We start from the raw sequence: 14,228 nt of genomic DNA on the forward strand, positions 1-14,228 counted from the left end.
TGTTTACTCTCCCAGGAGCGGGGAAGAGCCTCCTGAGTACACGCCTCCCCTTGACATGGCAGGAAAGCTCCTGTTGCATATTTTAGTCAAAAGGAAGGGATAGTATGAAGATGGGCTGTCACTCCTGAGGAATGACTGTTTGGTTAACTTTGAGCAGAAGCAGGTCAGCACCAGGAGTCATTGATGAACAGTTAGTTACATGAGAGGAATTACAGGCCAGTTGCAGATTTTGCCACTTGAGTCAAAATGTTACTATAAAAACAAAATCCTTAAGGTCCCAAAGTTTTTTTTTTGTTGTTGTTGTTTTGTTTTGTTTTTTTAATGTAAAATAGCCTTTTTACACTAGGATTTTCTTTTGTAAATTTGGACTTACGATCGCCAAAGATACTTCTGAGTTTGATTTGAGTCTTTGGAAGACTGGTAGGTGTGACACAGAAATTGACAGGAAGAATCCTTGTGCAAATACCCAGAGACTGAGGAAAATATAGGTCAAATATAGGTCTCATTGTGAAGTGGATGCTACCAGCAAGATGTAGGAGCAGCAGATGCTTCCACAGTGAACTGGATCAGGGCCCCAGGTGCCTGCTGGCCATGAAAAGTAGTCTATTTCAACTGAGGAACAGTAGTTTTAGCCTTTAGAAGTGCAGTTAACAAATAGAAGCAAACATGGCTAATGGCTACTGAATTGAACAGGTCACAGTTTTGAACAATTGCATTAAACCACACAACCTGATTTTTAGACTTTTGACTTGGGATTCTGTTCTACTTTCCCTGTAGCTCAGTTTGGGAAGTTTTGCTGTATGTTCTTTATTTCTTAGTTTGCTTTTATTCCTTTATGTAGGTGGCACAGGAATGGTTCAACTCTCCAAATAAAAAGAATTTCTATCATTTGCATTTACGAAAATTTCCAGCCGACTATAAAAAATACTGGGAGTTTATGAGTAAGTTCATATGCAACTTGAAATATATGATGTGATCATTGGAATTTCTACTTGAGAAGAGGTGTCAGGGACTGGTAAGGTAACCCAGTGGGACAAGCTCTTACAGCCCCCAGCAGTACTGTAGACAGACTGGCAGCAGCCAGTGATTAGATGAAGATAGCCATGTAAATTATCTCATTTAGCTTGATTACGATGAGACAGTAAGGCAGAAAACATTATTTGAGATAAAAAGAAATGCTCAGTTGAGTTAAACAGGCATTTTAGCACATTGTACATGATACGTAGACTGTGAATAGCTGAAAAGTGAATATTTCATAGACAAATGATTTTCTTTCTTTCTTTTTTTTTTTTTTTTTTTTTTGAGACAGGATCTTGCTTTATCACCCTGGCTGGCCTAGAACTCATTAGTCAACCAGGCTCACCTCAAATTCACAAAGCTCTGCTTGCCTCTGCCTCCTGAGTGCTGAGATTTAAGGCTCATGTCCCTACACGTAGCACTTCTTGCACTATTGAATCAACAAAGAGGAACAATAAAAGTAAAATAACAATAGAAATAAGTGATGTTTCTTCTGCACCAAATACACAGTATAATTCACCAGGATCCTACTACATTTATGGTAAAACTGGCTTAGTAGTTCTTGAACTCTTGTGTATTGTGAGTAGAGCAAACATAGGAGTATATTGATATTGTTAGGAAATGGCTTTCAAGAGAGGAGGGTTAATAGAGTGGTGTAAGGTGATAAACCTTGGCATTTGAATTAGAAAAACTGGCTTTTTGATACAACTTTAAAATTCAAAGAGATGAAAAACTTAGAGTCCACATATAATTTTCAGCAAACCTTTTGTTTGTTTTTGAGACTGGGTTTCTCTGTAGCTCTGGATCCTGTCCTGGAACTTTTGTAGTCTAGGCTGGCCTTGAACTCACAGAGATCTGCCTGCCTCTGCCTCCCGAGTGCTGGGATTAAAGGTGTGTGCCACCATTGCCCGGCTCAGCAAACCTTTTTACTATGTTAACATTTTGCATATATGGATATGAAACCAGGATTAGTATTGCTATAATACTGAGTATGAGACCTCATTCATACCATAGCATGGTTCCACTAATGTCTGTTTTCTGTCCTGTCTTCTTCTGAGTGTTCAGTGTTCTAGAAAAGCTAGTTCCTTAGCCTGTCTTACTTTGTGTCTTTGATGCCTAAAAAAACATTGCTCCATTAGTTTGTAGAACACTCCCTTTGTTTCCCAGATGTTGCCTTAGACTTGAGGTTTTGTGATTTTGGTAAAAATAGAGCAGGAGGATCTTCTTGGTGAAGATCGAGTCTGATGCCTTGGTTGCTGAGTATCTCTGTGAAGTCACTGTTTTCCATCTGTGATCAACAACCTCTCGAGTGGGCTTTTCTTTCTTCCCTGTTTTTATTTTTAATTTCTTTGTTTTGTGGTCTGGGATTAGAACTCAGGACCTTTGCTTTATACCACTGAGCTATACTTCTAACACATATTTGAAATTTCTTGTTCACGATAGTTTTCTCAACCCAAAAATGGCTAGGTTTATTTCAGTATTTTCCGCATGTGTGTGTAGACTAAGTTGGCCTTAAACTCAGAGGTTCACCTGCCTCTGCCTCCACACTCATTTACAACTATCATTTCTCCCTTGTTTAAAAGTTCTGTCTTGGCAAGGTGTAGTGGCAGACACCTTTAATCCCAGCACTTGGGAAGCAGAGGCAGGTTGAGTTTAAGGCCAGCCTGGTCTACAAAGCTAGTTCCAGGACGGCTAGGGCTACAAAGAGAAACCCTATCTAGATGGATGAGAGGGGAGAGTTCCTCTGTCATCTTTAATTTAAATTAGCTTTGCCTCTGAAGTGTCTGAAAGTGAATGTTTTTCATTGGAACATTTGTTAGTATGATGGATCTATTTCTGACATTGTCTAATACCTAGAAAGGTATTAGTGATTGATTGTTTTCTTTTCACTTTTGAGATCATGAGAATTTTTTATATATAAAATTTCAAGTTCAAGGCTGGTGGGATTGCTCAGTGGATGAGGCCCCGAGCTGCCAAGTGTGGTTTGAGTTTGAGATCATGGGAGAAGGAGAGAAAGGACCCCTCCAAGCTTTCCTCTGACATTCATCCCACCCTCCAATTGTGTGTACATTGACACAGATAAAGAAAACAACCTTTATAAAGTTTCCGTTTGGGGCATGAAAGGTGGCTCGGTGGTTAAAAGCAGGTATTACTCTTATTAAAGAGGATCCAAGTTCAGTACCCAGCACTTGAACCAGGTTGGCCTAAAACTCATGGAGCTCCTCTGCCTGCCTTTGCTTCCCAAGTGCTGGGATTAAAGATGTGTGCCACCCCTACCTGGCTCTTTTTATAATTTTTAATTACTTTTTGTTGTTGTTGTTTTTGTTTTTCTGGACAGAGTTTCTTTGTGTAGTCCCTGGTTGACCTGGAACTCTAAAGATGAGCTAGCCTGTTTCTGCCCCACCACCGCACATCTGATTTTTTTTTTAAAGCCCTCTGAGCCCAGTTGGTGTGCCCTTTCTGTGCCTGGATGTGGGGCCATCCACTAGAGTCTCTGGAATCTTATCAGTGTTCATTCTCCTAAAGAAAAGTGACCCTTGCTCCCTTAGAAGCTATCAACTACCAGTAACAACTCAGCTTGTGGTGGTACCTATGGAGTCCATCTGCTTTCATTGCTGGAGTTCTGAATTGGCTTGATCTTTTGCAGATCATGTATAGGCTACCACAAGTGCTACTGTTATGATTTGCACTCAGTATTTTTACATTTTTATTGGCTTATATCGCCCTTTTAATAAACAGAATCCATCAGGACTTTAATCCACTTGTACTTTGGAGTTTAGTACAAAGGTTTAATTTCTTATAAGTTGATCTTGAAATCTGTTAAGAGTTGCATAAATCCTAATTTTTGTTTCATAGTTTACCTGGAGGAATCTGAACTAGCTAAACAGCTTCATCCAAAGGAAAATGATCTGGTGTTTTTGGTTCCTGAGACTCTAAATAGAGAGCAGAAAGATATGGACGAGAATGACATGCGAGATCGAAATGCCTATTACTGTGGTTATGTTCATAAGTTTCGCCGTACTTCAGTCAGTAAGTAAATGAGGTGTCAGCAAGGAGATTGTCTCATTTTCTGTACACTGTGCTTCCTTAGCCCTGTATTTTGTTATATTCCGGGTTGATCACTTGCCATTTAGATTTTTTTTCTACTTAAGATCCTTATTTACGGCTTGCTACTTAAAAACTTTAATTATGTGTATGTAGGTATATGCACATGAGTGGAGGTGACTGCTGAGGCTAGACATGCTGGCTTCCCTTGGAGCTGGAGTTAGGCAGTTATGAGCTGCCCAGCATGGGTGCTTAAAAAATTAACTCAGGTTCTCTGGAAGAGCAGTATATGCTCTTAACCATTGAGCCATGTCTGCAGCCTTAAGCTTTGTTTTAATGTCCTCTTCTGATGCATTCTTCCATCTATCGTTTTTACATATCATTTTAAGTCATCTGTTTAATAAGTCACATTCCAACCTTAGTTTTCTGACTAATTGCTATTTAGAACAAACAATTTATTACCAGGTAGCTTGAGCTTGGAAATTTACTGCCCATCACTTTCATCTCCCTCGTAGCTTTAATTTAAAACATCTTCCAAGCAATGTGTTTTATTTTTCTTCACATTTGTAGTGTTCTTCAAAGGTGGTCAGAATTATTCCTTGTTACTAATGGAAGCTATGGCTCAGAAATACTATGTAACCACGATTGTTTCCTAACACTAATCTGCAATTCAGAATTGAAGCTTTTTTTTTTAAAAGTAGGCCTCTCTATATTGTCCCAGCTGTTTTTGAGCTCTTAGGTTAAAGTAATCCTCCTGCTTCAGCCTCATAAGAAACTGCTGCTATAGTTTGTATAGCATGGTTCAAAATGTAGTTGTGGTTTACTGCGAAGGCCACATCTTTGTCAGTCTGCCCTTTTGACAGCCCTTTTGACTTTTATTCTTATTTATATGAAGAAAAGATTATTTCCTGATTCTTCAGCCTTATTGTATCATGTTTTCAAAGTTGCATTGATCCTCCTGAGAGTGTCCCACCAAGCTGCATTCTAACTGATGTGCCAAGTTTAGCTCGATTCTTTGTTTGTTTTTTCAAGACAGTGTTTTTCTGTGTAACCCTGGCTGTCTTGGAATGCACTTTGTAGACTAGGCTGGCCTTGAGCTCCTCCTGGGTGCCTTATCCTGATTCTTTGTGTGGAAGATTTTCAGCAGAGTTATGTGACTTAATTTTTGCTTTTGACTCTTGAAAATGATTAACATTTGCCAAATTTATAATCATCAAATTTACAATTATTTCTTTTCCTGAAATCCTTTTAGTTCAAAATAGTTGAATCGCTGTATTTGAAAAGCTATAGTTTAATCCTTGTGTTCGTTTCTGGTCCTTTGTGTCTTTCACAACTACTTCTTCATTGCAGGTTGACTGATTGTTTATGTCCATTTTACCCTACATCCAGCCATCATCACATCTGTCACTTTTTCCATAGCACTTTATTCTTTTTGTTTTGTTTTGGCTTTTTTTTTTTTTTTTGAGTCAGGGTTTCTCTATGTAGCCATTGACTGTTCTGGAACTCAGATCTGCCTGCCTTGTCTCTCCCGAGTGCTGGGATTAAAGGTGTGCACCACTACACCCAGTATCTAGCTCTTAATTCTTGGTTTGTAGTAAGAAGTGAATTTTTTTTCCTAGTTTTAGTTTTTCAAAATAGCATTTCTCTGTGGAAAAACCTTTGTCAACCAGGCTAGCCTCAAACTCAGAGATCCTCTTGACTCAAGGGCTGGTATTAAAGTCGTGTGCCACCACACACAGTTGGGAAGTTACTATTTTTTAATGGATGAGGCAGAGCCTGTTTTCTATACAGAAATAATAACATATGTCTTCCTACCTAAGTGAATAGCATTCTGAGTCATTATTGTGTTACCCAGAACTCTACAAAAACACACTCCATTTTGCTCTTTATCTTGTAATACATGCCTTCCTACTTTTCCTTCCAGCTGTACTGGCTCTGCCTCCCTATATTTGAGTTACTCCCAGCATACTTCTACCTCCTATTTTCTGTGCTTGGTGAATCTTTGCTTGTACTCTCTTTTCCTCAAAGGAATAAAGCTTTCAAAATCCTTATTTCACATCTCTGCTCAGTATCATTTTGTCAGGAAGACACTGGCCAGCTTGTCCACCTCTGTACCCCCATTCCTTTCTCATCCCATCTCTGCTTCTCCATAAGCAGTCACTACTGTCTGACATATTTATTTGACATTTTTCTTTGAAGGACAGGAATATTGTTTTTTTTTAAGTGAAAACTACAGGTTCATTTCATTTGCGACAATCCCATACAGTTCTCTATCAACCGTTCAAGTGTAAAACTCACTCCACAAAACCCAAGACCAACTCCTGCGTAAAATAAATGAGAATAATTTTACGTTTAGCAAGTATAAGTGGCTTATTTAAGTACATCATATAAAATACAAGTTCTAAACACATGTGACTAACCTTTTCTCACTGATGGCTTTTCTCCTCTTTGCTTATAGTGAACAGTGGAAAAACTGAGTGTTCCTTGTGCATCCAGACACAAGATAACTTGGCAGCCAGACTACAGGAACTTACAAAATGTCTTGTGATCAGTTCTCTAGTAACCACACAGAGGAAATTGAAAGCCATGTCTTTGTTGAGTGGTCGGAACCAGTTGGCCAGAGCTGTTCTAAATCCAAACCCCATGGACTTCTGTACCAAAGACCTATTAACGACAACATCTGAAAGAATTGTGAGTGCTTATTTGAATGGCGCTAGGGAAAGTGAGAGAACTTTTAACAGGATACTTTTAGCTGTTGAATGGTCCTGTATGCTTGTGCACAGTGGTGTTTAGTTCCCTTCAGTTTTGCAAGTTGTACAAGTGGGTTAGCTTATGTCTGGCTAAGTATAAGACAGTAAAGAGGGTGTGTCGAAAGAGCACCATTCTGCTGGTTGGTTGTGGCAAATGCCTTTAATCCCAGCACATAGGAGACAGAAGCATGTAGATCTGAGTTCGAGGACAGCCTGGCCAACAGAGCAAGTTTCAGGACAGTCAGGGCTACACAGAGAAACCCTGTCTCCAAAAAACCAAGAAAAGAAAAAACCCCACCATTCAACTGTTCTTTAGCATCTGCTTCAGTGTTTACTGGGTGTGCACCATTCAGCAATTGTTCACAGGTTTTGTGGCAGGAGTTTTGCATTTGGATATTGGTGGAAAACCATGGGATTGTTGTAAATGAAGGGATGAACCTGTAGTTTTCACTGTAAAAATTATATATATATATAGTTTAGAAAATGAGAAAGGACATATAAAGGGAAACAAATATTTCTAAACCCTCATTTTATATGCAACTTGTATATGTTGCATACTTAGGCTTTTGTGGTCATTATCCAATCATTTTGCACCTTAGAATCTTAGTTTAATGAGTTAGAGAGGTCAGGAGTATTGGCTATTCAAATCGAAAGTAAAACTGAAGCTTCAATGTGGTTTGCTATGAAAACTATTTTTCAGTGTGTGACATTGTATTTATTAGGAAAGACATATTCCTAGAATCCTTCACTGTGTAAGCAGAAAATTGACTAAAGGGAAATAATCAGAATAATTCCAAAAGAAAAGCTTATGTAAAAAATTTATTGTCATATTTGTATGACTACAGGCTGAAGCCTGTAGGTATTAATTAGTAATTAATAACTGATTAGATTTCCTCTAGTTGTGAAATCATTAGGTCAGTTACTTAGACGCCTGTTTTGTTTGCCATGGAGGAAGAAAGTTGAACGAATGCTGTTCATTACTTCTCCCATGTGTCATCACAGAAAGAACTCACTACACATCTTCTCTATAGATTAACTACCTAAAAGACTTCAATGAAGATCAAAAGAAAGCCATAGAAACTGCATATGCAATGGTGAAACACTCACCATCTGTTGCCAAAATCTGTTTGATTCATGGACCACCTGGAACAGGAAAATCAAAAACCATTGTTGGTCTCTTGTACCGCTTATTGACAGAGGTGGGTGTGACACTGTTAGCCTGTACTTGGCTTGACCTGAATTAAGAAGCACGTGAGTATTAAAGTGCCCTTCCCTTTTATTTGTGTATTTGAAAAAGCTTTATTATTATTATTATTACTGTTTTTAATTTTGTGTATATGTGTGTTTTGCCCGTATGTATGTCTATATAGCATGTATGCAGTGCTTACAGAGATCAGAAGATATCTGATTCTTCTGGAACTTGTGGGTCATGATTTGGGTGCTGGGAATCGAACCTGAAACCTCTGAAAGAGCAGTCAGTGCTCTTTTACTGCTGAGCCTTCTCTCCAGCCTTTTGAACGTATTCTTGAGCTAAATGTTGGTTGGACTGACTATTATATAATGGTGAAATAAATAAAAGTAAGGCATAGAGCAAACAGTTGTGATAAACTTTATGCCAGTAAAGTCTTGTTTTTTGTTGCTTCTTGACAGGTTTTCTCTGTACAACACCCCTGACTGTTTTGGAACTTGCTCTGTAGGCCAGGCTGGCCTCAAACTCCTCCTCCTACCTCTGCCTCCCGAGTGCTGGGATTAAAGGCATGCTCCACCACTACCTGGCTTCAACTTGCTTTTGTTTGTTTGTTTCTCTGGTACTGGGATTGAAGTCCAGGGTCTTGGATGTCCTCATAAGTGCTGTGCAATGTGCCCCTGCATCCCATACCACAGTACCTTTCATATTGTGGGAGGAATAGATGCTTTGCTTTAACCATTGTAAGAACTTGCAAGCAGACAAAGATTTGAATCCCAAAATTAGAGCTTATTGTTGTTTGTCTGCTGTATGACAAATTGTAGAACCAGAGAAAGGGCCACTCAGATGAAAACTTCAATGCCAAAATCAAGCAAAACCGAGTCCTCGTGTGTGCACCTTCCAATGCAGCTGTTGATGAACTTATGAAAAAAATCATCCTTGAATTCAAAGAAAAATGTAAAGACAAGAAGAATCCTATGGGTATGATACTCTTGCTCTGTTTTTTCTTTTCGTCTTTATTTTCCTTAATATCTGACACTGCCTTTTATCAGTTAATATCAGAGTCAGTTGCAAGTAACAGAAACTGCACATGGGCTAGCTTAAGCATGATAGACATTTGGTTCCAGTTCAAAAAGCTTAGGGGACCACTTAGTATGGGCACTAGTTCCTGTTGTGCAGAGTCTGCAGTGAACCATATTCTTCTGTCCTGGTGCCTTACTGTGTTGTGACCCCCATTTGTTAGTGTACCTCTTGGTGAGGGATAGCTGCACCCTACACCTACAAATTCCATCCCCGAGAATGAAGAAAGGTAAAATGACAAAGGGAACAAATGAGTTGTCTGTTCAGGAGTGTTCCTAGATACTATAATATCTCTGTGTACTCCCTTTCACTGCAAATTACATGGGCATGTCTGAGAGATGACATGTTTGTCCTTTCTTTGCATATGTGTACCTAATACAGGGTTCATTTCCTCTAGAAGTTATTACATTGCCAGTTTATAGCCAAACTCTTTCCTTTTTGCCATGTATTTGTTAATGGTTGTGAGGGTAGACAGCATTCTTCTGTACTTCTGTTCTTACTGAAGTAACATCAATTCTGGTACTCTAAGCTGACCCTGCCATCCACTGACTGGCTCTCAAGCTATAGTTGAATAGCACTGTCCAAGAGAGCTGCATGTGTAGCCAAGAGGCATGGCTGCCAATGCTGTGCTTGGTGAGCTTTTTAAACAGTGGAATAGCACGTGGGAAGAGCATTCACCCACAGTAGATGCCTGCACTGACGTCTGTTCAAGTGCAGCTTAGTCGCTGTGGGAAAGTTAGAAATTAACAGCCTAAAGTTTTTTTTTTAATGTTTATTTATTTATTGTACAGTATTCTATCTGTGTGTATGCCTGCAGGCCAGAAGAGGGCACCAGACCCATTACAGATGGTTGTGAGCCACCATGTGGTTGCTGGGAATTGAACTCAGGACCTTTGGAAGAGTAGGCAATGCTCTTAACCACTGAGCCATCTCTCCAGCCCCAACAACCTAAAGTTTTATCAGTGAATAATAAACTATCAATTTTTGCTTTTATATTTTGTTGATATGATAGAGCCTTTTTTCTCCCTGTGCCTTTGGTAAATTATAATAGTATCACCTTATAAACATCATTATTCTGTGATACAATGCTTGATTGTTTTTAGAACTTTGAAGTTTGTGCTCATAAATCAGAACAACCCATAATTCCTTTTTTGTCATAAAACAGATTATACAGTTCGTTAATTATCTTGGTTTATTTTTGGTGTTGATTCATTTTGTTATATATTCATTTTGTTTGTTGATAATAAAGTTTTCATAAATTGTGTTAAATGTTTTGAAGGGTCTGGTTCACTCAGCTTCTCAGTTTTAAGTGAGCTTTGCTAATTCATATTTTCCAAGGGAAGAGCCTCTCCTGAACTCGCTTTATAGACCAGGCTGGCCTCGAATTCAGAGATTCACCTGCCTTTGCTTCCCAAATGCTGGGATTAAAGGCGTGTACCACTATCGTCCAGCTAGAAATAAGGGTTTTTGTTTTGTTTCTTTTTGTTTGCTTGCTTGTTTTTTGGTTTTTCTAGACAGCGTTTCTCTGTAGTTTTGGAGCCTGTCCTGAAAGTAGCTCTTATAGACCAGGCTGGCCTCAAACTCCCAGAGATCCGCCTGCCTCTGCCTCCCGAGTGCTGGAATTAAAGGTGTGCTCCACCACCCCCCAGTGAAATAAGGTTTTTTAAGCCTATATTTTACTAAATATAAATTATACTTTAATGATGATAAAGAACAAAGTAATGGCTTGCCACCAGTCAACCCTCTTCAGAACCTAGGGAAGCTACTGATTCCTAGGTTGGTTTTCAGCTCTGCTTTTGGCTTTTAGGAATTTCTCTGAATTTTCACAAGTTCATTCCGTGGTGTGAATGATGCCCATTTTAACTTGTAGAACATTTCTGGATATTTAGTATGAATTCCAAATCTCTTGCATTTTTTTGGTGGATACACAGTGAATCTGGCTATTTTGAAACCTTCGAGTAGATGTTGGCTAGAGAAGATGTCCTCTCACATTTAGGTGAGAGAACTGAACTATATGATTCTTTAAAAACTTGTATTGTAGCCGGGCGGTGGTGGCGCACGCCTTTAATCCCAGCACTCGGGAGGCAGAGGCAGGTGGATCTCTGGGAGTTCGAGGCCAGCCTGGTCTACAAGAGCTAGTTCCAGGACAGGCTCCAAAGCCACAGAGAAACCCTGTCTAGAAAAAACAAACAAAAAAAAATTGTATTATAGGCAACTATATAAAAATGCCATTTCTTCATATATTTGTAGTTTGAAAATTTGGGCTAAGTGTAGTTCATATGCCTATAACCCAGACTTGGGATACACAGGCAGGAGGATTGCTAGAAGTTCAAGGCCAGTCTGGTCTACATAGTTCCAGGCCTGCCAGGACTATATACAAGACTTTGTCTCAAAACAAACACCTTGATTCTGAGTGTTTGGGGCAGGTGGTGGGTCCTAAATTACTATGAATTATTTAATTACTATGAATTAAAATACATAGTAATATAAGTGGTTAAGAAAACTTTGAGCTAAGTGTGGTGGTACCTTTAATCCCAGCATCTGAATTTTTCATTCCTCAAGTGTTCTTCATGGAACACTTATAGAGAGTAATTTGAGAAACATCAACATAACAGTGTGAATTCTGCATGAAATACCCATGTGACCTTCCTATCTTGTATTGACTGAAGTGGTAAGTACCTTATAGCGTTACCATCCAGAATATCTGAAAGACTGTGTGACAGGTCTTTAGTATAGCTCCTGGCATGCAGTTATAGTTCATGCTATAACTCTCTGATTAATATGGAGATGGGATTTATTAGCAGTGTCCTTAATAATAATTTTGTCCCCCGCTCCCGTCCTTATTGTCCCAGAACTCTCTGTAGACTTTGAACTCAGAGATCTGTCTGCCTCTGCCTCCCAAGTGCCGGGATTAAAGGTGTGTGCCACCACGACCTGGCTAAATTTTGTGTGGTTTTATCAACAGGAAATTGTGGAGATATAAATTTAGTACGACTGGGTCCAGAAAAGTCTATTAATACGGAGGTCCTAAAATTTAGTTTGGACAGCCAAGTCAACCACAGAATGAGTAAGTACTGTCTTGTTCATTGGTGTTCCACTTCCTTTTGTATGGCAAGGTAAAGGTTAGGGGGCAATAGTGGTATTTTGGAGATCCCAGAACTAATCTAGCTTTGAGAAGGAGTTTTCCTTCACATTGTATTTGTGAATTTGTTAAAATTAACACATGATTTTAAAATTTAGAAAAAGATTTGCCTTCTCATATTCAAGAAATGCTGAGAAGAAAAGACTTTCTAGATGGTCAACTCGATGAACTTTCTCGTCAGCGAGCTCTGTGTCGAGGTGGGCGGGAGATGCAGGTATGGATATTTCCTCACTTGGGCCTTGCAGAAGTGGCTTAGACTTGAGCTAGGCAATGGGTGTGTGATGTTCTTACTGAAATATGACGTTGAGTCCATGAACTATGCTGAAGTAGTGTGCTTAATGTTAGGGTTAGCACGCTCTTTTGTGAAGTAAATACTGTATGTTTTATAGACAACAAAATGTCTGTGACAGCTTCTCAGCTTGATTGTGGCTCTAAAACCTCATCAGATCAGTGTAAACAAACAGATGCAGTTTGTTTCGCAGTAAAGATTTATTTACAAAAGTAGATGACTTATTTTCATCATTAGGCACTCTTCAGTTGGTGAGTTAAACCTAGGGACCGGAGAGATGGCTCAATGATTAAGAGGACCCAGGTTTGATTCCCAGCACCCACATGGCAGTTCAAAATCAATTGTAATTCCAGTTCCAGATGACCTGATGCCCTCTTTTTGTTTCCTCAGACTATTGGCATGCTCGTGTTACAAACATACATGCAGGCAAAACAACTGTGCGCATAAATAAAAATAACCAACATTCCTAATTATGTTTAGAAAAAAGAATTTGATGGCTCATATACTCGAAGTTAAGGGTTACTTAGCTTTCAGTATGGTTGGATCAAGAACTTAAGCTGTTAACATTTTTTTCCACCTTTTGATTTTCTTTTCTCTGTATGTCAGCCATTTCTTTTCCACGAGAGGACAAGTGCCAGAATTTCTGGGTACCACCACACCGACTTAAAATGTCATATGTCTGTTCTAAGAATATACTTTGATTAGTCTCTGGTTGCCAAGCAAATCTAATCCCTGCTTTTATTTAGGGGAAGGGTGCCATGATTTCCCATGCCTGTATTATGTGTTCATCACTGTGGCAGGATTGTTGAGTGTGTGTGAAGTGCCTTAGACATGAATGATGCTCCAGAGTTGGAGATACTAGGCAGACAGCAATCATGGAGCACGAGAGACATAACTCTGTCTCTTAACTGTACAGAGAAGTGTTAAGAGTTGATTGGTAGGGAAGAGAGCACTCTTTTAGTGAATTCCTGTGTTGTTTTCCACTCTCATGTGAATTGTCTGCTTAAGTGCTTGGTTTTCATGGTAACGTTCTAATTTGTTTTCAGAGGCAAGAATTAGATGGACACATTGTCAAAGTTTCAAAAGAAAGGCAGGAACTTGCTTCAAAAATTAAAGAGGTAATTTACCTGCAGTGTTTTATTTTTTTAATGAAACAGTTTAGAGGATTTAAGGGCTGAGGTTTGTTTGGGTTTGTATTTGGTTTTTTTGTTTGTTGTTGTTTTTTTGAGACAGATTTTCTCAGTGTAGCCCTGGTTGCCCTGGAACTTGTTCTATAGACCAGGCTGACCTCGAACTCACATAGAGATGCACCTGCCTCTGCCTCCCAAGTACTGGGACTATAAAAACATGGGCTACCACTGCTGACTATCAGATTCTTATTAGACTAATTGAAGGTAGGCTGAGTCAGATTTGTGTCTGGACAATCAGAATGCAGCTCTAAAGAAATTAGTTTCAATAGGACACTTTAAGGGTGAAGACAGAGACTGCACTTTAGTTTCCTGGCCGCCCAAACCCAAATAATCACACAGAAACTGGCTAATGGCTTAGGTGTATTCCTAGCTAGCTCTTACATCTTAAATTAGCCTGTTTCTATTAATCTATGTATCGCCATGCGGCTGTGGCTTACTGGTAATGTTCTGGCACCTTTCTCCTTCGGTGGCTACATGGTATCTCTTTGACTCCTTCTATTCTCTCTATATCTCTCTTAGGATTTCTGCT

General features: G+C 39.2%; 1 protein-coding gene across 5 annotated transcripts in view; it reads left to right on the plus strand.

The window, feature by feature from the left end:
* Setx (senataxin) overlaps window positions 1-14,228 on the plus strand; it is a 65,979-nt gene that overhangs the window by 30,449 nt on the left and 21,302 nt on the right. For all 5 annotated transcript variants that reach the window (XM_075985613.1, XM_075985616.1, XM_075985611.1 and 2 more), the window contains 8 exons: window positions 842-941; window positions 3,874-4,047; window positions 6,521-6,753; window positions 7,844-8,011; window positions 8,823-8,979; window positions 12,044-12,145; window positions 12,319-12,434; window positions 13,556-13,627. In XM_075985613.1, the coding sequence (XP_075841728.1) occupies window positions 842-941; window positions 3,874-4,047; window positions 6,521-6,753; window positions 7,844-8,011; window positions 8,823-8,979; window positions 12,044-12,145; window positions 12,319-12,434; window positions 13,556-13,627 (1,122 nt within the window). The remainder of the gene's footprint in view (window positions 1-841; window positions 942-3,873; window positions 4,048-6,520; window positions 6,754-7,843; window positions 8,012-8,822; window positions 8,980-12,043; window positions 12,146-12,318; window positions 12,435-13,555; window positions 13,628-14,228) is intronic.

The sequence above is a fragment of the Microtus pennsylvanicus genome, chromosome 9 (genome assembly GCF_037038515.1).
Source record: "Microtus pennsylvanicus isolate mMicPen1 chromosome 9, mMicPen1.hap1, whole genome shotgun sequence".
Lineage (NCBI taxonomy): Eukaryota > Metazoa > Chordata > Mammalia > Rodentia > Cricetidae > Microtus > Microtus pennsylvanicus.